This window comes from Schistocerca nitens, chromosome 9 (genome assembly GCF_023898315.1).
Source record: "Schistocerca nitens isolate TAMUIC-IGC-003100 chromosome 9, iqSchNite1.1, whole genome shotgun sequence".
Classification (NCBI taxonomy): Eukaryota; Metazoa; Arthropoda; class Insecta; order Orthoptera; family Acrididae; genus Schistocerca; species Schistocerca nitens.
Genome location: NC_064622.1, coordinates 198721433 through 198744549, shown reverse-complemented (window position 1 = coordinate 198744549; position 23117 = coordinate 198721433). Strand labels below are relative to the sequence as shown.

General features: G+C 44.3%; 1 protein-coding gene across 1 annotated transcript in view; it reads right to left on the bottom strand.

The window, feature by feature from the left end:
* Positions 1–23117, bottom strand: part of LOC126203267 (protein sidekick-2-like) — a 794175-nt gene that overhangs the window by 24569 nt on the left and 746489 nt on the right. Inside the window, exon 5 of the mRNA XM_049937521.1 lies at positions 19620–19910. Coding sequence (XP_049793478.1) covers positions 19620–19910 — 291 coding nt within the window. The remainder of the gene's footprint in view (positions 1–19619; positions 19911–23117) is intronic.

Genomic DNA, 23117 nt, shown 5'->3' with positions numbered 1-23117 from the left:
CTACACTCCATACAAATACTTTCAGAAACGACTTCCTGACACTTACATCTATATTCGATGTTAACAAATTTCTCTTCTTCAGAAACGATTTCCTTGCCATTGCCAGTCTACATTTTATATCCTCTCTACTTCGACCATCATCAGTTATTTTACTCCCTAAATAGCAAAACTCCTTTACTACCTTAAGTGTCTCATTTCCTAATCTAATTCCCTCAGCATACCCGATTTAATTTAACTACATTCCATTATTCTCGTTTTGCTTTTGTTGATGTTCATCTTATATCCTCCTTTCGAGACACTGTCCATTCCGTTCAACTGCTCTTCCAAGTCCTTTGCTGTCTCTGACAGAATTACAATGTCATCGGCAAACCTCAAAGTTTTTACTTCTTCTCCATGAATTTTAATACCTACTCCGAATTTTTCTTTTGTTTCCTTTACTGCTTGCTCAATATACAGATTGAATAACATCGGGGAGAGGCTACAACCCTGTCTCACTCCTTTCCCAAGCACTGCTTCCCTTTCATGCCACTCGACTCTTATAACTGCCATCTGGTTTCTGTACAAATTGTAAATAGCCTTTCGCTCCCTATATTTTACCCCTGCCACCTTCAGAATTTGAAAGAGAGTTTTCCAGTTAACATTGTCAAAAGCTTTCTCTAAGTCTAGAAATGCTAGGAACGTGGGTTTGTCTTTTCTTAATCTTTCTTCTAAGATAAGTCGTAAGGTTAGTATTGCTTCACGTGTTCCAACATTTCTACGGAATCCAAACTGATCTTCCCCGAGGTCCGCTTCTACCAGTATGGTATGAAGGTATGATCTCGAAACTTCAACAAAAGCCCGTACCGAGCTATTGAGAGTCTCTCTTGAAGAGTCTTCCACTGGAGTTTATCTACCATCTCCGTAACGCTATCGCGATTACTAAATGATCCTGTAACGAAGTGAGCTGCTCTCCGTTGGATCTTCTCTATCTCTTCTGTCAAACCTATCTGGTACGGATGTTACACCTGTGAGCAGTATTCAAGCAGTGGGCGAACAAGTCTACTGTAGCCTACTTCCTTTGTTTTCGGATTGCATTTCCTTAGGATTCTTCCAATGAATCTCAATCTGGTATCTGCTTTATCGACGATTAATTTTATATGGTGATTCCATTTTAAATCACTCATAATGCTTACTCCCGGATAATTTATGGAATTAACTGCGTCCAGTTGCTGATCTGCTATATTGTAGCTAAATGGTAAAGGATTTTTTTTTTTACATATTCGCAGCACATTACACTTGTCTACATTGAGATTCAGTTGCCATTCTCTGCACCATGGATCAATTCGTTGCAGATCCTCCTGCATTTCAGTTCAATTTTCCATTGTTACAACCTCTCGATACACTACAGCATCATCCGCAAAAAGCCTCAGTGAACTTCCAATGTTATCCTCAAGCTCATTTATGTACGAGGGCAGTTCAATAAGTAATGCAACACATTTTTTTTCTCGGCCAATTTTGGTTGAAAAAACCGGAAATTTCTTGTGGAATATTTTCAAACATTCCCGCTTCGTCTCGTATAGCTTCATTGACTTCCGACAGGTGGCAGCGCTGTACGGAGCTGTTAAAATGGCGTCTGTAACGGATGTGCGTTGCAAACAACGGGCAGTGATCGAGTTTCTTTTGGCGGAAAACCAGGGCATCTCAGATATTCATAGGCGCTTGCAGAATGTCTACGGTGATCTGGCAGTGGACAAAAGCACGGTGATTCGTTGGGCAAAGCGTGTGTCATCATCGCCGCAAGGTCAAGCAAGTCTGTCTGATCTCCCGCGTGCGGGCCGGCCGTGCACAGCTGTGACTCCTGCAATGGCGGAGCGTGCGAACACACTCGTTCGAGATGATCGACGGATCACCATCAAACAACTCAGTGCTCAACTTGACATCTCTGTCGGTAGTGCTGTCACAATTGTTCACCAGTTGCGATATTCAAAGGTTTGTTCCCGCTGGGTCCCTCGTTGTCTAACCGAACACCATAAAGAGCAAAGGAGAACCATCTGTGCGGAATTCGTTGCTCGTCGTGTGGCTGAGGGTGACAATTTCTTGTCAAAGATTGTTACAGGCGATGAAACATGGGTTCATCACTTCGAACCTGAAACAAAACGGCAATCAATGGAGTGGCGCCACACCCACTCCCCTACCAAGAAAAAGTTTAAAGTCATACCCTCAGCCAGTAAAGTCATGGTTACAGTCTTCTGGGACGCTGAAGGGGTTATTCTGTTCGATGTCCTTCCCCATGGTCAAACGATCAACTCTGAAGTGTATTGTGCTACTCTTCAGAAATTGAAGAAACGACTTCAGCGTGTTCGTAGGCACAAAAATCTGAACGAACTTCTCCTTCTTCATGACAACGCAACACCTCACACAAGTCTTCGCACCCGAGAGGAGCTCACAAAACTTCAGTGGACTGTTCTTCCTCATGCACCATACAGCCCCGATCTCGCACCGTCGGATTTCCATATGTTTGGCCCAATGAAGGACGCAATCCGTGGGAGGCACTACGCGGATGATGAAGAAGTTATTGATGCAGTACGACGTTGGCTCCGACATCGACCAGTGGAATGGTACCGTGCAGGCATACAGGCCCTCATTTCAAGGTGGCGTAAGGCCGTAGCATTGAATGGAGATTACGTTGAAAAATAGTGTTGTGTAGCTAAAAGATTGGGGAATAACCTGGTGTATTTCAATGCTGAATAAAACAACCCCTGTTTCAGAAAAAAAATGTGTTGCATTACTTATTGAACTGCCCTCGTATATTGTGAACAGGAAAGGTCCTACGACGCTCCCCTGCGGCACACCTGAAATCACTCTTACTTCGGAAGACTTCTATCCATTGAGAATGACATGCTGCGTTCTGTTATCTAGAAACTCTTCAATCCAATCACACAGTTGGTGTGATAGTCCATATGCTCTTACTTTGTTCATTAAACGACTGTGGGGAACTGTATCAAACACCTTGTGGAAGTCAAGAAACACAGCATCTACCTGGGAAGCCGTGTCTATGGCCCTCTTGAGTCTCGTGGACGAATAGAGCGAGGTGGGTTTCACACGATCGTCTTTTTCGAAAACAATGCTGATTCCTACAGAATAGATTTCTGCTCTCCAGAAAAGTCATTATACTCGAACATAATACGTGTTCCAAAATTCTACAACTGATCGACGTAAGAGATATAGGTCTATAGTTCTGCACATTTGTTCGAAGTCCCTTCTTGAATACGGGGATGACCTGTGCCCTTTTCCAACCTTTTTGGAACGCTACGCTCTTCTAGAGACCTACGGTACACCACTGCAAAGAGAGGGGCAAGTTCCTTCGCGTACTCTGTGTACAATCGAACTAGTATCCCATCAGGTCCTGCGGTTTTTCCTCTTTTGAGCGATTTGATTTTTTTTCCATCCCTCCGTCATCTATTTCGATATCTACTATTTTGCCATCTGTGCGAAAATCTAGAGAGGGAACTACAGTCCAGTCTTCCTCTGTGAAACAGCTTTGGAAAAAGACATTTAGTATTTCGGCCTTTAGTCTGTCATCCTCTGTTTCAGTACCATTTCGGTCACAGAGTGTCTGGACAATCTGTTTTGATCCACCTACCGCTTTGACATAAGACAAAAATTTCTTACGATTTTCTGCCAAGTCAGTACATAGAACACTACTTTCGAATTCGTTGGACGCCTCTCGCGTAGCCCTCCTCACGGTACATTTCGCTTCGTGTAATTTTTTTTTTGTCTGCAAGGCTTTGGCTATGTCTATGTTTGCTGTGAAGTTGACCGTAGGAAGGACGAGTGCGAATATATGGCATGGTTGCTGCCTGCTTCACACGTCTGCACCACACTGAGCCTTTAGGCAGTGAGGAAGCCTTTTTGAAAGTTAAAAACAGGTAGCGCTTTTGTGACTATTCCACTTCTCTATCTGCTGGCGTACGAGATTGAACCCATTATCAGTACATCTACTTTCCCCCAGGTAGCATATACCGTATCGGTTTAAAATCGACGTCGCCTTCTCAGGTGTACTAATATTTCTTTTCATGCAGTTTAGTCTACTGTGCAACAGAAATATCTGTAATAGGAAAATGGGCTACACCTGTTGTAGGAAAAGGGGTTATATGTGACCACAATCAGCGAACAAAAGTTTTTTCAGGTTCGAATTCTCTCATTTGTTAACAGGACAGCTATTTTATTTATTTATTTCTCATCTCCACAAATCACAAGGGCTGCGAGTTGATGGCCCATCCTGCGGCATCAAGGAATAGCCAGTTTGGTTATAAAAGGAAGGATGGGTGGCTGAGGATAGGGGACTGTTGTTGTTTGTAACAGTTATTTAGAGATGGACACTGTTTAACATTGCAGACAAGCGTGGAGAGATGCACGTTTCCGGCTGACGACTGTGGGACAGCAGCTCAGCTGCACTTGCGTGTGTGTGTACTGGAGGCTGGAGGGGATCCGGGCGGCAGACAATGCCGGCCACGTGTGGGCGGCGCGTGCGGCCGCAGACGCCATTAGCGCAGCGGGCGGGTCCCGCGGTCGCGCGCCGGTCACGTCGGCGGGCGGTCACGTCCCGCGCGCCGGTCACGCAGAACTGTGGGACGACCTGGTGGTGGGGTGGGGCGAGGACAGGTGGCGGCGGATCAAAGCCCGCGGCGGTCGCTAATGGTAGCTCAAAGAGGCCACCGGCGCAAACCGCCGCAACGCGAAGCGCCCCCCCCCCCTCCCCCCCCCCCCAACCCTTCCTACAGGTAGCCTCGATTCCGGCAGACAGCGGCGGCGTGAGCCGCATTACAGTGGAAGCCTGATACGTAAAGGGGCTGTATAGTGCAGGCGAACTAGGTACCTGTAGCACAGCTCGCCTATAAAATAACTGGTGCATCGGATGTATATTAATTGAAACCGAAGACGTAGCATGCGTACCGATTTGTTGATTTTTCTACCGCTACACCTGCATTCGATTTGTAGTTCTCCCAACCTGATGTACCAACAATACAATACCAATAGCCGTTATTTAGGTTTTATTTTTAGGCTACCAGTTTCGACTTCAACTTAAGTCGTCTTCAGGCCTGCTTAAATCGAGTAACTTTCGGTTACAGCTGACAGCTGTCTAAGAATCTGGCCTATAATCGGACTCCCTAGGTTTAGATTGTATAAACCCATAAATTTTTGTTGGTAGAATTTTGTCATTAGGTAAGCTACAGTCGCTACTACAGCTAAACGTAGCTATATTTACACTACTGGCCATTAAAATTGCTACACCACGAAGATGACGTGCTACAGACGCGAAGTTTAACCGACAGGAAGAAGATGCTGTGATATGCAAATGATTAGCTTTTCAGAGCATTCACACAAGGTTGGCTCCGGTGGCGACATCTACAACGAGCTGACATGAGGAAAGTTTCCAACCGATTTCTCATACACAAACAGCAGTTGATCGGCGTTGCCTGGTGAAACGTTCATGTGATGCCTCGTGTAAGGAGGAGAAATGCATACCATCACGTTTCCGACTTTGATAAAGGTCGGATTGTAGCCTATCGCGACTGCGGCTTGTTGTACCGGCGTATCACACGGCGTGAAAATGTACTGGGTGACCAAGAAGTCAGTATAAATTTGAAAACTTAATAAACCACGGAATAATGTAGATAGAGAGGTAAAAATTAACACCACATGTTTGGCATCACATGGGGTTTTATTAGAACTAAAAAAAAAAGAAAAACAAAGTTCACAAAGTGTCTGACAGATGGCGCTGAACAGCAAAACGTCAGTGACTGCGCATGACAATCGTGTATAAAAGGAGCTGTAATGAGAGAGAAAATCAGATGCGCTAGCAGTCGCAGCATGTTGACGTTACGTGAAAAGCCGCTTTTAGTGAAACTGTTATCAGAATGGGGAATGTGCTAGTTCAACCTTACGATCCTATCGCCATAGGAAGGGGATTCGAACGGGTAAAGGTCCGTTGATAAAAGCAGCTGTGGCGAGAATGATATCAAAGTTCGAAGCCACGGGTTGTTTAGACGATAGACGCCGTAGTGGCCGACCGAGCACAAGGCGTAATGCTGCTGAGACAGTTCAGGAAGAAATGGAGACTGTAGCGGGTTCGTCTATACATGGGGAAGTCAGCGCTCGTGCAGTCACACGTCGCACCGGCATTCCATACACTACGGTTTCGTTGCCACTTAGGCGTACCCTCCGATGCTATCCGTACAAAATCCATCGGTATCATGGACTGTTACCTGGCGATTTAGTGAGCGGAGGGCATTTGCGTTTTGGGCGTTTCAAAAGATGGCGGAAGATGACGATTGGTTGAGCAACGTGTTGTGGGCCGACGAAGCTCATTTCACGCTCCGAGGGTCTGTCAACGCTCAGAACTGCAGAATTTTGGCTACCGAAAATGCTAGAACTGTCGTGGAAACTACATTGCACGACGAGAAAGTCACGGTATGGGTTGGATTTACCACATCTACCGTTATCGCGCCTTATTTCTTCGAGGAAATGCCTGATTCTGGTTTCGTAACTGCTACCGTGTCGGGTCAGGGGTACGCCGATATGTTACAGAATCGCATCATCCACAGCCTGGCTGATAAACACCTGCTGGAACGTACGATATTTATGCAGGATGGCGCTCCATCCCATATTGCTAGACGCGTGAAAGATCTCCTGCACGCGTCGTTTGGTGATGATCGTGTGTTCAGCGGCCACTCTCGTCATGCTTGTCCTCCCAGGTGCCCAGACCTCAGTCCGTGCGATTATTGCCTTTGGGGTTACCTGAAGTCGCAAGTGTATCGTGATCGACCGACATCTCTAGGGATGGTGAAAGACAACATCCGACGCCAATGCCTCCGGACATGGTTTACGGCGCTGTTCACAACATTATTCCTCGACTACAGCTATTGTTGAGGAATGATAGTGGACATATTGAGCATTTCCTTTAAAGAACTTCATCTTTGCTTTGTCTTACTTTCGTATTCTAATTATTACTATTCTGATCAGATGAAGCGCCATCTGTCGGACATTTTTTGAACTTTTGTATTTTTTTGGTTCTAATAAAACCCCATGTCATTCCAAGCATGTGTGTCAATTTGTACCTCTCTATCTGCATTATTCCGTGATTTATTCAGTTTTCCAATTTATACTGGCTTCTTGATCACCCGGTAATCACATGTCAGTTCTAGTATAATATATTTGTCCAATGAATACCCGTTTATCATCTGCATTTCTTCTTGGCGTAGCAATTTTAATGGCCAGTAGTGCAGTAAACTACAGTCAATGGGATGCGATCAGTATGCTAGTCTGATAATCCTCAGTAGAGGCTGTACGCAGATAATCACTGATTTCCTATTTGTAACCAGTAAATTTTTAATACAAGTATTTTACACACTGTAGCTTGCCCATACACTGCTGCACTTAGTTGCTGTTAGTCAGCTACTTACAGTCTGCTCACAGCATCAGTCAGCCCACCTTTCATTATTGGTATATTTGCGTAGATTTAGACACCTTTTTCCATGGAGTGCAGCGATCTGGTGCTACACGTAGGTTAAAACAACAGTCTAGAACTAAATAAATTGTCAGTGTACGATCGTGCTGTCAGGTGAACAACCAAGGTGCCGCCAACACCAGCCACAGGAGGCCCAAAGCTCTGAGGTTGGGTTTTACGTAAGCCGAAACCGATCATAATAAACAAATGTTATTACAATTTGGACTGCTATTTTAACCTAAGCTTAGATACATTTGTTACAGGTAGTAAATTTTTAAACTTTTTTTCAGCTTTTTAGTGAGTTGATCATATATGGCAGCAGGTTATTAGGCATCTATAATTCTAAGTAGTGAAGCATTTCCCCTTCTAAGTGGTTAGTCACATTGCCAGATAGTTTACCATGTATTATTGCAGGTACTAAACCATCTGCAACCTACAGGTGATCATTTATTGCGCTACACGTGTTTATTTCTTCGTTAACAATGACCTATAGACAATCTATTCTTAAAGTTACAGATCATTTGCTCTACAGATAAGAGTAATGTTTACAGGCAATAAGCAGTTTTATGCTTTCGCGGTCAGGCAGTAAAAACCTGTTTTCCTTATTTCACACATCTTATGTAAAATGTCGTGTGACTAGGGCCTCCCGTCGGGTAGACCGTTCGCCTGGTGCAGGTCTTTCGATTTGACGCCACTTAGGCGACCTGCGCGTCGATGGGGATGAAATGATCATGATTAGGACAACACAACACCCAGTCCCTGAGCGGAGAAAATTTCCGACCCAGCCGGGAATCGAACCCGGGCCCTTAGGATTAACAGTCTGTCACGCTGACCACTTAGCTACCGGGGCGGACACACATCTTATGTGAACTTCGCTAGTTATATTAACTTCAAGATACATATTCAGGACTTTCTATACATACATTTATGAACTAGTTATTCAACGTTTCCTTTTCCCTACAGTTAATTTTTAGTCATTGTATTCATCAGGCTTTCTTACTCCGCAACTACTATGCATGTAAGCGTTAGTACTTTATTGAATTTTAACGTAATTTGTTTTGAGTAACGTTTAGGAAAGTCATGTTTAAGAACGTTAACGAAATAGACGACTGTACTGGTGGCGTAACATTCCAATCATAAGAGAGCAAAGAAGGTCGAATAACGGGAATAGTTCAAAATGGTTCAAATGCCTCTGAGCGCTATGGGACTCAACTGCTGAGGTCATTAGTCCCCTAGAACTTAGAACTAGTTAAACCTAACAAACCTAAGGACATCACAAACATCCATGCCCGAGGCAGGATTCGAACCTGCGACCGTAGCGGTCTTGCGGTTCCAGACTGCAGCGCCTTTAACCGCACGGCCACTGCGGCCGGCACGGGAATAGTACTCGGAGATTGTTGTACAGTGATAGGAAAGTGCCATGATCAACAAACCAGAAATCCTGATTTGTGAGGAATGACTGTGGGGCTGAAGGTGCGTTTGAAAGTCGCTATTGGTAACCGTGGCCTCCAACGAAAACGTCTCCCAGTACAAAAATTTTAACTACATCAAATTATCGACAAAAATATCCTGTTCACTTTTCTGTACGACTAATAGTATGCACGTAGCGAGCGAGAGAATGTGAAAATCACCGCTCGTGATCTTTGAAAGCCAGATACAACAGTGCAGGTTCCATAAAATGACATCCGTTGGGGCAGCTGAATCAGCCTATCTATACATTTACTTCGTACGTCTCCCGATCGGATGTACACCGTTTACATGACCCGTGGTCGTTTCCGTGTTGGTTTCTGCTGGAGAAAAGCGTTCACCTTAATAAGAGAAAAAAGGCGTAGGAACACCAGTTTAACGGAAATAAACTAACCGGTGAGTTTCTCGAATTCTATCAGACTTTACGCATGACTGTAGAAAGGCTTTACGACATTTTTCGAGACAAGAGAAACGTTTTAACTGATCAATAGGGCAGGTTTGAGGACCAGTTAATAAAAAGCGGCCATTTGGGGTGGCTTGCTGACACAGATGCCAGACACAGAATTTATGTTTGAAGTGGAAATTAATTAGTAGGGGAAAATAAGGCTGGTGAACGTGTACAGTGATAATAGCAGATTTAGATACATTGCAGTAAAATGGGGCACCAAATAAGCCGTATGCGAGATCATTGTGAATGTGTGGCTACAGGATGCCACAGTGAGATATTGTACTAATTAGTACAAACTCATTTGAAATCTAAATTTTTCGGTAATTTTCCCATCTATTTGGACCAGAGCTGCCCTAGAACTACCTCAATAAGAAATGTAATACCGATAGAAATTACTGCAATCCCGTACTTGTTAAAAGATGTGTTCTATATGTCGTCTTCACATTTCGAAGCAATACTGCACTTTGTCTCTGCAGTGGACTAGGAGATTTTTAATATATTCCCGTATGACCTGGTAAGTATTGATATTGCTGTCTGATTTGCTGCTCCAGTTCTACGCCCATATTATCGTGAGTGCTGTGCGTTTGGCTTTTGAGACGAATCAGTGCACAAAAAATCCAATTGATTGAGGTCAGTTGATCTTGGAAGCCAAAGTACAAGCTTTGTTTGACATATCCACCTTCAATCATTATGGAACTTGGGATGTCTTATATCAACAACGAATATGCCTGTGCCACATCATCCATGTATGACGTTCGCCAATGTTGTGCCGGTAAGGTAGGGGATGGGTGAAATCGAAAAATTTACATTTCAAATGCATTTTTATTAACTATGACAGTGCTTCAAATTGAAATCCGTGGCGACTCGTAACGTGGAAAATCGTGAGTTATCTTAATTTAATGAGTGTGAGACAAATTTGAGCGCATTGTTGGCATTATTGAATATGAGTGGAACAGTGCGAATTTGTCTTAAAATGGCACGCAGGAAAAATAAAAAGGCACTAGGTTTGTCTGGGCGATAGCACGACATGAATCCCATTTAACGAAACGAGGAATCCCGAACTTTGTGGGCAAGGTTAGTAACGTTATGTTCAGTACACCAGACGAAGATGAGGCCACGTAATTCAAGGCGAAGATAGATGTCTTAGAACGGGAACACAGACTGCTACTCTGGCGTTCAAAGGAGCAAGTGACAATAGTCAAGGTAACATTGACTCGTTTTAATCAAACGGTAAGCTCCGTAGTGAAAAGTGAAGAAATATTCACACATGGAATGCAGATTACATGCAGAAGCTAACTGAATTAAAAGAAAGTCTTTTGACACCGTTACGTGATAACGAATAGCTGTTTATTACCCCAGTAGACGAAGCCATCTATCATGACGGTAATCCCACAGAGATACAAGGAGTTTAGAACTTTTAGGTAAATGTCGTAAGTATACGGCTCAGATTGGTAAAACAGTATGAACATATAACATGAACAAATGTCATCAGTAGTGATATTGTGCCGAACTTAAGCACAAGAAGAGGTTGCTGCGTAGCGAATAATCATAAGAAGAATACGAGTAAACTTAAGTTCGAACTGCCAATAGAATCTACAATTAAGGAGACAGATGACCTAACAGCTACAGGACATAAGTAGGATGAGCTACAAAGTGAGACTGAATACCGGGAGAGAAGCGCCTTCAGTCACTTCTCGTTAAGTCTTTTCTCTTTCTGGAGTATCATGGGGTATAGTTAGTAACTGCAGCAATATTATGTTGCCTATGCAGATATTGAAACTTTTGCCGAGACTATTTTCAATTTGCGTGCAAAACAATGGGTAACGATTATTGCAGAAAAATGTGTTAAAAATGCAATGGTAATTAAGTGCACAGAGACGGATATAGTCAGGTACCGTCTCATACAAAGCACATCTAGAGACTGTGAAGAGATCATTTTTGACAAATGTCTAGTGCTTGCTAGACATGTTAGAAGTGAAGTTGGAAGTGCTGTTCATCGAAGTGTTAAGACAAAAGTGGACAAATGTTGAAGAATGGCAACACTGATAGAAAGTGTGAAGAACTAATTTAAAGTGTTTCTTCTTTCAAGTACTGAAACTGTAATTACTTTATGAAGCGTACATCGATGCAACAAGTTTAATTCATTGTAAAGTTAACTGCAATGTAGTATATGTACTCATTCTTCCAGAAAAGAGAATTGGTTGGCTGGTACGAAATTTCTCATGTTGTAAAATAAAATATATCTTTGTTCCAGGTATTAGGATATGTGACAATGACACTAAGTGTGAAATGTAAAAATGTATATATTTCTGTTAAGGATTTATTGTACTTGATTTGTACTTCTGTCGTGGACAGTTGTAATGCAATTGTGTGTGGCATTTGAACATTATTGTAAAGCAAATGTGTATTTTCCCCATTAATACTGAGGACAGCGCCTACAAACTTCTCCTTAAAAGGGGGGGGGGGATGGGCAGGTGCTGCATACTTAGAAAAAATAAGTTTTTGTAGAAGGTCCTCGATGTACAAATGCGACGACACAGGAAGTGCGGTGGCTGGTATTGGTCGGCAGTGTAACGGGGACTAACGAGGAATCACGTGAGCTCATGTGGAGAAGCCGTGGGGATCGGCAAGCCCGTTGGTAGGGACCATTTATGGTCACATACGAGGCCTCAAAGGCTCGTGGTCGGAAGCGCCAACGTGGAAGGGGCGACGCAGCCAACGGCACAAGTAAAAGGCGCGAGCGGGGTAGCCCACACCAGAGTCCAGTACAGACAGCGTTGCAGGAGGGACGTCTGTGTTGGTCGGGCCTGGGACCTGGGGTCTGGGTTTGTAGAATTCGGTTAGGCTCTACTCCCACTCATACTTAGCCGCAGACCCCCCTCCATTAGATTTTGCAATCAGGAAGAGTGTACTTTCATTCAAATCATTATCTAATTCTTGCTCAGACGACCGATTAAAGATTTTAGTTATTCAGGCCTTGTCTTCGTTCGATTATTTCCTTCATACTTCCAGTTAGCCATCTCCATGTTAGCTGACTGGATGGACCTTCTCGTCTCCAGTGTCATTGAGCGTGTAGACCGCTCACTGGACGTGACAACGGAAAGGGAAGGTATTACACCATCTAGCCACAGTCAAATATTCATTTACTTTCTTTGTGGGGATCTTCATCAAATAACGAGTGGTAAATGGAATCAACATTAGTATGAGGTGTAATTCCCCAAGGTGCGAATAAACTCTTGTATTCCTTGTGAAATGGAAGTAAGCAGGCTGCAGATACCATCTTGATGAATTTCTTGCCGCTGTTGTGTCAGTTGCTGGCTGGAGGCTTGGTATGGAAATTTGAATCATCCCCCCTCATTCCTGGAACATCCAGGGCGTTGAAGGACCCGCGCAATATTCATGACGTTTTTGGTGTGAACTCTTGTGTGGAACCGTGTATTTTCCTGCTCGAATATGCTACTTGCCATCGTGGTCATGATGGGTGTAACGATAGGGTTTAACGTGTGTAATCTAAAGATTTCCAGTCAAATCAACGGTATATACTGAGGATTTTGATTCGGATTTAGTCGTTTACGAAACGCTATTTCAGCAACTCCTGTTCCCCTCATTCTTCAGGTAATTCCTGTAGAATGAACACCTGTCTTACACAAGCCTGCTTTATGTTCTCATGTTTTACCAGCTATGGCAGTGGGACGAACTACAGCACGACCAAGGTCTGACGAACTATGGCAATCTGACGAACTATAGCACGATCAAGATCTGTACTGACGTATGCCCTCGGCATATCTCTCAACCTTCGTTAGTTGTTGAACCTCCTCACAACGTTAGGTTGGCCAGCGATCTACAAGATGCATTCTACTCTAGTCACCCGCGTAAACATCTACATTCGAAATACACAGATCTTCACTCATCGCTGAAATAAACCACCGGGACTGGGAAGTTTATCTATAAATGAACAAGTGGCCCATTCTTTCTGTCTGCTCAGGAGATTAATGTTCCACTAGAAAATCTGCGTAGCAAGTACCCAAAATGTGTCTGACTGACTTGTTTCACGGGCACATGAAGTGCGAACGCAGACAGAAAGCTGACGGTAACTTCAGGACGAAATGGTTATTTGTGGATAGGAGTCCTTACATTAACATGCCGTGTGCAAAATTATCTACATCTACTTTTATACTCCGCAAGCCACCCAACGGTGTGTGGCGGTGGGAACTTTACGTGCCACTGTCATTACCTCCTTTTCCTGTTCCAGTCGCGTACGGTTCACGGGATAACGACTGCCGGAAAATCTCCGTGCGCGCTCGAATCTCTCTAATTTTATATTCGTGATCTCCTCGGGAGGTGTAAGTAGGGGGAAGCAATATATTCGATACCTCATCCAAAAACTCAACCTCTCGAAACCTGGACAGCAAGCTACACCGCGATGCAGAGCGCCTCTCTTGCAGAGTCTGCCACTTTAGTTTGCTAAACATCTGCGTAACGCCATCACGCTTACCAAATAACCCTGTGACGAAACGCGCCACTCTTCTTTGGATCTTCTCTATCTCCTCTGTCAACCCGACCTGGTACGGATTCCACACTGATGGGCAATACTCAAGTATAGGTCTAACGAGTGTTTTGTGATCCATCTCTTTTGTCGATGGACTGCATTTTCTAAGGACTCTCCCAATGAATCTCAGCTTGGCACCTGCCTTACCAACAATTAATTGTATATGACCATTCCACTTCAAATGGTTCCGTACGCATACTTCGAGATATTTTACAGAAGTAACTGCTATGAGTGTTTGTAACGCTACCATATAATCATACAGTAAAGGATCCTTCTTTCTGTGCATTCGCAATACATTGCATTTGCCTATTTTAAGGGTCAGCTGGCACTCCCTGCACCAAGTGCCTATCCGCTGCAGATCTTCCTGCATTTCGCTGTGATTTTCTGATGTTGCAACTTCTCTGTATACTACAGCATCATCCACGAAAAGCCGCATGGAACTCCCGACACTATCTACTAGGTCATTTACATATTTATATATTTATATATATTACAACGATAGTGAGACGTGTCGCGAGTATATTGGTTGTCTTACGCTCTCAAAAGTATTATCTTTGGCCAAAGGGCGTGGTTGGTGGCATAATATACCGTGCTGGAAGGGAGCTCGCTGTCTTGAATTTCGGCGATGGGACACTGAAGTGCGACGAGGAGCAGAGGCGGGAGTGTGGTCTGTGTTTCACTCGGTGTTTGGTTCGGGTGGTCTCTTATTCTGGGTCTGGTTCGTCTCCGAAATCCTTCCTGGTGCTCGTATGGCGTGCTGGACGTTTTGATTTGGACGGATCAGAATGGGGCCGGCTGTGCGGAGCACGCCTCCTGATGACGTACATGGTCGTAGCAGTTTTCTTATGGACAACGGATAACAGAAAGTGAATCCTAACACTAGGGGAAGGCGGCTGTCACTCCGATGTCAGCATGGCTAGCAGCCTTCCCGATTCTTATTACGATAGAACACGTTTTGGAACTTTCCCGGTGGTTAACTTCGTTGTGTAGTACGTTGTGGTCTTGGGACAAGAAAGCTTACCGTGCAGACAATTCTTTCAGCCTCTTCTGTGGTGACCGACGGTGCTGTGTGGTCTGCTCCACGCGTTGCTTTCCGTGGCCGTAAAAGTATGTTTTATATTGTTAAATTTTTATGCGATGCAACTCAGCCACCCATAAAGTGAATTTCTGGTTTCCGGAAATATTATGTGTTTTAAGATCTTTTCCTTTTTAAAGTTTATGGTTCAGAAAAGAATCCTGAGATGCACTCCCGGATGGTGTTTCGTCTATATGGTCTATTTACTCTGGGTTGCTTGTGAAATAGGATGAATGAATTCTGTTTCCTTTTCCGTATTTGCAAGGAGCAGTCATCTTTTCTTGAGTCTGTAACCTAAGATGCTGTAGGCTCCAAGTATTCTTAATACGAGGAAGCTAGTGGGCGCATCCTGTTTCTTGTACTGCCTTGCCTTGGAAGCGGTATGGGTTCGTTCCTCTTGTTAAAGAACTCGATTCTTATTTAATTCAAAGCATTTTTTGTAATGGGTGCTTGTGTTTTATCTCCAGAGATTTGGTTCGATGTAAGTCAGGCTGAGGCCTCTATCTCAAGTCTGAGCGCATCTATCTTGATTGAAACTACTTGAGTTTGAAATGGATTTTATACTAATGGCTGCTTCGGAGCCGGTACGTTTTTTAACTACTCTCTATAGGACTGTGTTCTAAATTCAGGCCGAGACCTCTGTTTCAAGAGCTGGAACACCTGTGTTCAATAAAATTTCTACAGTTAGATATCACTTTTAACAATTTATTCTATGGACGTCAAAATTTTTGAGCAGTTTGAAGCGAGCGTTGTAACCCCTATTTGAGCGTATCTCCGCTCCCGAACTTTTTGATACAGTTGCTATTAAACCTTGTGCACATGTAATCCGCCTTCTTAGCTGGTTGGTGACTGGTTATGATGTGTGTTCGCCATTTGAACGTTTGTACGTTGTACAAAAACTTTTTGATGTTGATTGCAATCATGCATAAATCAGTTTTTTTTTATTTTATTTTTTTTTAAAAGAAGTGCTCTTACGATCATTTACAGTGTGTAAAGTATTAATTTCATCTGTTGCTACTGTATGCCTTTCAAGATTGTTTTACCTCTGTTTTAGAATGAAATGGCGTCTGAGGTCCTTGGCCATTCTAGCAGGTGACGCGTCCCGATTAATCCGTGGCATCGGAGTTTAAACTTATTCTTTTGAACCGCAGCTGGAATTTTTTTATTGCATTGTTAATTTTTACTGAAAACCATTCAAAAGCCAATATCAAACAAAATAGAGACAACCGGTTTCAACACTCAGTATCAGGTCTTAAACATTTTTTTCTAGTAAAACATGTTCATTTTACGCTGACCTTGTGCACAGGATGTCAAGTGGATAAAATTCAGCACATTATAAAAGTTTGTCACGGATAAAACTCAACACATTATAAATGTTGGTTTTAATACAATCATTTACACTGAAGCACCAAAGAAACTGGTCTAACCTTGTGTATTCAAATACAGATATATGTAAACAGGCAGACTACGCTTATATAAGAGATGTGTCTACCATAGCAGTTAGATCGCTTACTGCTGCTATAGTAGCAGGTTATCAAGATTTAAGTGAGCCTGAAAGTGATTCTATAGTCGGCGCACGAGTGATGGGACACACATCACCGAGATAGCGATGAAGTGGGGATTTTCGCGGACGACCAGGAATTCATAAAGGGTCAAAAATCCGACATCACTGAAGCTGGAAAAAGATACAGCAAGAACGAGACCAACAACGACCGAAGAGAACAGTTCAGCGGGGGAGAACTACAACCCTTCCGGAAATAGCTGCAGATTTCAATGCTGGGCCATCAACAAGTGTCAGTGTGCGAACCATTCAACGAAACATCATCGATAAGGGCTTTCGGAGCCGAAGACCTACTCGTGTACCCTTGCCTGGGCCCGTCAACACCGACATGGGACTGTTTATGACTGGAATCGTGTTCCCTGGTCGGACGAGACTTGTTTCAAATTGTATCGAGTGGATGGACGTGTACGTACGGGTATGGGGAGAATCTCATGAATCCAAGGACCCTACATGTCAGCATGGGATTGTTCAAGCTGGTGGAGGCTCTTTAATGGTGTGGGGCATGTGCAGCTGGAGTGACATGGGATGCCTGATACGTCTAGGTAGGAGTCTGACACGTGACACGTACGTAAGCATCCTGTCTGATCACCTCCATCCACTCACGTCCATTGTGCATTCCAATGGATTTGGCAATTCCAGCAGGACAATTTGACACCCCACACGTCCGGAATTACTACAGAGTGGCTCTTCTCTGACATTCTCCTCTGAGTCCAAATACATCCACTGACCACCGAGCTCCTCAGACATGAACTTTATTGAGCATATCAGGGATGCCCCGTACTATGCTACTGAGATGGGATCTCCATTCCATCACCCTCATACTGATTCATGGACTGCCTTGCAGTATTCATGGTGTCAGTTCCTTCCAGCATTGGTTCAGAATTATTCGAATCGATGCCACGTAGGGTGGCGCACTTCTGCTTGCTCGAGGGGTAGACAGGTGTACCAGTTTCTTTGACTCTTCAGTGTATAATGGGCTAAGTTATACCCACGTGACCTCTTGTGCATGAGATCAGCTTAAAATGTACACTACTGGCCATTAAAATTGCTACACGAAGAAGAAATGCAGATGATAAACGGGTATTCATTGGACAAATATATTATACTAGAACTGACATGTGATTACATTTTCACGCAATTTGGATGCATAGATCCTGAGAAATCAGTACCCAGAACAAGCACCTCAGGCCGTAATAACAGCCTTGGTACGCCTCGGCATAGAGTCAGACAGGGCTTGGATGGCGTGTACAGGTACAGCTGCCCATGCAACTTCAACACGATACCACAGTTCATTAAGTGACTGGTGTATTGTGACAAGCCGGTTGCTCGGCCACCATTGACAAGACGTTTAGAACTGGTGAGAGATCTGGAGAATGTGCTGGCCAGGGCAGCAGTCAAACATTTTCTGTATCCAGAAAGGCCGCTACAAATGGTTCAAATGGCTCTGAGCACTATGGGACTTAACATCTATGGTCATCAGTCCCCTAGAACTTAGAACTACTTATACCTAACTAACCTAAGGACATCACACAACACCTAGCCATCACGAGGCAGAGAAAATCCCTGACCCCGCCGGGAATCGAACCCGGGAACCCGGGCGTGGGAAGCGAGAACGCTACCGCACGACCACGAGATGCGGGCAAGGCCGCTACAGGACCTGCAACATGCGGTCGTGCATTATCCTGCTGAAATGTAGTATTTCGCAGGGATCGAATGAAGAGTAGAGCCACGGGTCGTAACACATCTGAAATGTAACGTCCACTGTTCAAAGCGAACAAGACGTGACGGAGATGTGTAACCAATGGCACCCCATACCATGACGCTGGTGATACGCCAGTATGTCGATGACGAATACACGCTTCCAATGTGCGTTCACAGCGATGTCGCCAAATACGGATGCGACCATCATGATGATCTAAACAGAACCCCGATACATCCGAAAAAATTACGTTTTGCCATTCGTGTACCCAGGTTCGACGTTGAGTACATCATCTTAGGCGCTCCTGTCTGTGATACAGCGTCAAGGGTATCCGCAGTCATGGTCTCAGAGCTGATAGTCCATGCTGTTGCGAACGTCGTCGAACTGTCCGTGCAGGTGGTTGTTGTATTGCAAACGTCCCCATCTGTTGACTCAGGGATCGATACGTGGCTGCACGATCCGTTACAGCCATGCGGATAAGATGCCTGTCATCTCGACTGCTAGTGATACGAGGCCGTTGGGACCCAGCACGGCGATCCGTATTAGCCTTCTGAACCCACAGATTCCATATTCTGTTAACAGTCATTGGATTTTGACCAACGCGAGCAGCAATGTAGTGATACGATAAACCACAATCGCGATAGGCTACAATCTGACCTTTATCAAAGTCGGAGACGTAATAGTACGCATTTCTCCTCCTTACACGAGGCATCACAACAACGTTTCACCAGGCAACGATGGTCAACTGCTATTTGTGTATGAGAAATTGATTGGAAACTTCCTCATGTCAGCACGTTGTAGGTGTCGCCACTGGCGCCAACCTTGTGTGAATGCTCTGAAAAGCTAATCATGTGCATATCACAGCATCTTCTTCCTGTCGGTTAAATTTCGCGTCTCTAGCTCGTCATCTTCGTGGTGTAGCAATTTTAATTTCCAGTAGTGTACATATTTTAATATAAAAAAGTGTTTAAGACTTGAAGATGACACCTCAGACGATTGAAACGATTTGTCTTAAATTAAATATATTTTGTGCGATTTTGGCTTTAGAATGGTGTTTATCAATTAAGTAGTCCGCCCTTTAGTATTCTCATAATGAGAAAATTTAAGTCACTTTTTACATTGTCAAAGAAGTTGTTTATTGTAATAAAGTGCACTTAAAATTTCTTTGTTCCCAATGGTGTTCGACCCCTGTTTGCCCAGCCCTCGATCCCCAAGGCAGTCAAGTGGCAGGCCGCGTTACAGATACCACGTCATATAACGATGTTCCAGCTGTTTTGTGAACACACTGGTAGATCACAGTCTGCGGTACGTGTTGAGAGTGGTGAACTCACCATCGAGGACGTGCAGGAAGACGAAGGCGGGGTCGAGGTTGCTGGGCCGGCACGAGTAGTTGCCCGAGTGGAGGCGGCGCGTGGCGCGGCGGATGAGCAGCGAGCCGACGGTGGCGTCGGGCGCGACGCGCTCCACGTGCATGTCCTGGTAGGCGAGCACGCGCCGCGACTCGTGGAACCACAGGATGTAGGCCGGCTCCTCGAGGGCGCGCGAGATCTCGCAGCGCAGCGCCACCGTGCTGCCCGCCTTCACGTACAGCTCGGGGCCGCCCAGGATCTGCACGCGCGGCACTGCAACACACACCGCGTTGTGTCCGTCACGTCCACGCTCCGGTCAGAAACACACCGGTGGGCAAAACATGACGACGAAAGTAGCTTACGGAAACTCCGGCGAATATCATTAACATCGGTTTGTTGCAGGATTCTCGAACAAATTCTCAGTTCGAATATAATGAATTTGCTTGAGAGAGAGAAGTAGCTGTCCATGCATCAGCACGGCTTTAGAAAGCATCGCTCCTGCGAAACACAACTCGCCCTATTTTCACATGATGTCTTGCGAACCGTGGATGAAGGGTATCAGACGGATGCCATATTCCTTGACTTCTGGAAGGCGTTTGACTCGGTGCCCCACTGCAGACTCCTCACTCAGGTACGAGCATATGGGATTGGTTGCCAAATATGTGAGTGGCTCGAAGACTTCTTAAGTAACAGAACCCAGTACGTTGCCCTCGATGGTGAGTGTTCATCGGAGGTGATGGTATCATCTGGAGTGCCCCAGGGAAGTGTGGTCGGTCTGCTGTTGTTTTCTATCTACATAAATGATCTTTTGGATAAGGTGGATAGCAATGTGCGGCTGTTTGCTGACGATGCTGTGGTGTACCGGAAGGTGTTGTCGTTGAGTGACTGTAGGAGGATACAAGATGACTTGGACAGGATTTGTGATTTGGTGTAAAGAATGGCAACTAACTCTAAATATAGATAAATGTAAATTAATGCAGATGAATAGGAAAAATAATCCCGTAATGTCTGAATACTCCATTAGTAGTGTAACGCCTGACACAGTCACGTCGATTAAATATTTGGGCGTAACATTGCAGAGCGATATGAAGTGGGACAAGCATGTAATGGCAGTTGTGGGGAAGGGGGATAGTCGGCTTCGGTTCATTGGTACAATTTCGGGAAGATGTGCTTCATCTGTAAAGGAGACCGCTTATCAAACACTACTATGACTTATTCTTGAGTACCGCTCGAGCGTTTGGGTTCCCTATCAGGTCGGATTGAGGGAGGACATAGAAGCAATTCAGAGGCGGGCTGCTAGATTTGTTACTGGTACGTTTGATCATCACGGAAATGCTTCAGAAACGCGGGTGGGAGTCTCTGGAGGAAGGAGGCGTTCTTTTCGTGAATCGCTACTGAGGAAATTTAAAGAACCAGCATTTGAGGTTGACTGCACTACAATTTTAGTGCCGCCGACTTATATGTCGCGGAAAGACCACTAAGATAAGAGAGATTAGGGCTCATACAGAGGCATATAGGCAGTCATTTTTCCCTCGTTCTGTTTGGGAGTGGAACAGCGAGAGAAGATGCTAGTTGTGGTACGAGGTACCCTCCGCCACGCATCGTATGGTGGATTGCGGAGTATGTATGTAGATGCAGATGTAGGTATCACCGACAGGTAACATAGCACGATGAAACTTGGAGCGTCCATAGGAAGACCTGCTACACTCCACTGAGGTGACTGAAGTCATGGGGCAGCGATGCACACATATACAGATGGCGGTAGTATCGCCTTCACAAGGTATAAAAGGGCAGTATATCGCCGGAGCTGTCATTTGTACTAAGTATATCATATGAAAAGGTTTCCGACGTGTTTGTGGCAGCAGGACGGAAATTAAAAGACTGTGAACACAGAATGTTGATTGGAGCTAGACGCAAGGGACATTTCATTTCAGAAACACGCTATTCCCAGATCCACAGAACCACAGTGCCGAGAGTACCAAATTTGAAAAATTACCAAAGACTGCGATTCATTGGCAGAACACTTGGAAGGTGCAACAGGCCTACCAAAGAGACTGCTTACACTACGCTTGTGCGCCCTATTCTGGAGTACTGCTGTGCGGTGTGGGATCCGCATCAGATGGGACTGACGGATGACATCGAAAAAGTACGAAGAAGGGCAGCTCGTTTTGTATTATCGTGAAATAGGGGAGATAGTGTCACAGGCATGATACGTGAACTGGAGTGGTAATCATTAAAACAAATGCGTTTTCGTAGCGATGGGATCTTCTTATGAAATTTCAATCAACAGTTTCCTCCTCTGATTGCGAAAACATTCTGTTGGCACCCACCTACATAGGGAGGAATCATCATCACGATAAAATAAGAGAAATCAGGGCCCGCACGCTAAAATGTAAGTGCTCGTTTTTCGCGCGTGCCGTTCTAGAGTGGAACGGTAGAGAGACAGCATGAAGGTGGTTCATTGAACCCTCTGCCAGAAACTTTATTGTTAATAGCAGAGTAATCACGTAGATGTAGATGTAGATCTCTCGCCACTGAAAACGCAGTGGCCGACGGCCTTCACGTAACGACCGGGAGCAAACGCAATGAAACTGAGCATATGTTTTAAGGTTAGGAGAAGCGGATAGTAAAGCAGCTACATGTTCAAGTAAGTGGTCGACTAGCTGGAACTTTAAAAAAAGAATTCTGTTAGTAAGATATTGTGTGTCATTTGAGGACATGCCATTTTTTCGCTGGATAGGTAGTGCGGCTGCCTCCTGTTTTCCTAAACGTATTTAGTAAAAATATCAACATTTCTGTCATCCCTTAAACAGCGCAGGAGCATCGTTTCAAAAACGTATTAAAAGTAGCCGAAGTCAAAATACAGTTTGATGCGTTTCCACTTAAATTCTGGTACGCTCTTTAACGCTGTTGAATACAATCAGGTCTTTCGTACTCCTTCTCTTAGCAGTTTGTTACTGAAAAATATGAATCTGATCATATAGTATAATGTACATTGCGGCCAATGGTTCGGAATATATTATGCTCAAGACATATTTTCCAGCCTGCATTATTAGCCCATTCTTATGCTGGTTGTTTCCACTATTATCATCTTGCAGCTCACGGTGTAGTATTGATTAAGTGACTGTGTACTTTGGATCACTGTGAATGGCTATTTGCCTGTGCGGGAGCGTTCGAAAGGAAGCAAAATGAAAATTTGAGGTGTGAAAACTAAAACACAACGTGAAAAGGAAGCTCAGTAAGTAATAACACCTGATATAGTTTACGAATGATCATTTTCAGTGAAATATATAATGCCATTGCATTGATGTGTTATCCGTGTGGGAAAGATTGCATAAATTCATGTTTTTATTATTTTTTGCTCTGTATTATATGTAATTGTGTTGTAAGAAGACCTATTTAACTTTAGGCACTTCAAGCGAGATCCACATTTAAGGAATTTTGAGCGACCTTGTAATCAAGTAGAATGCAGATTAAAGT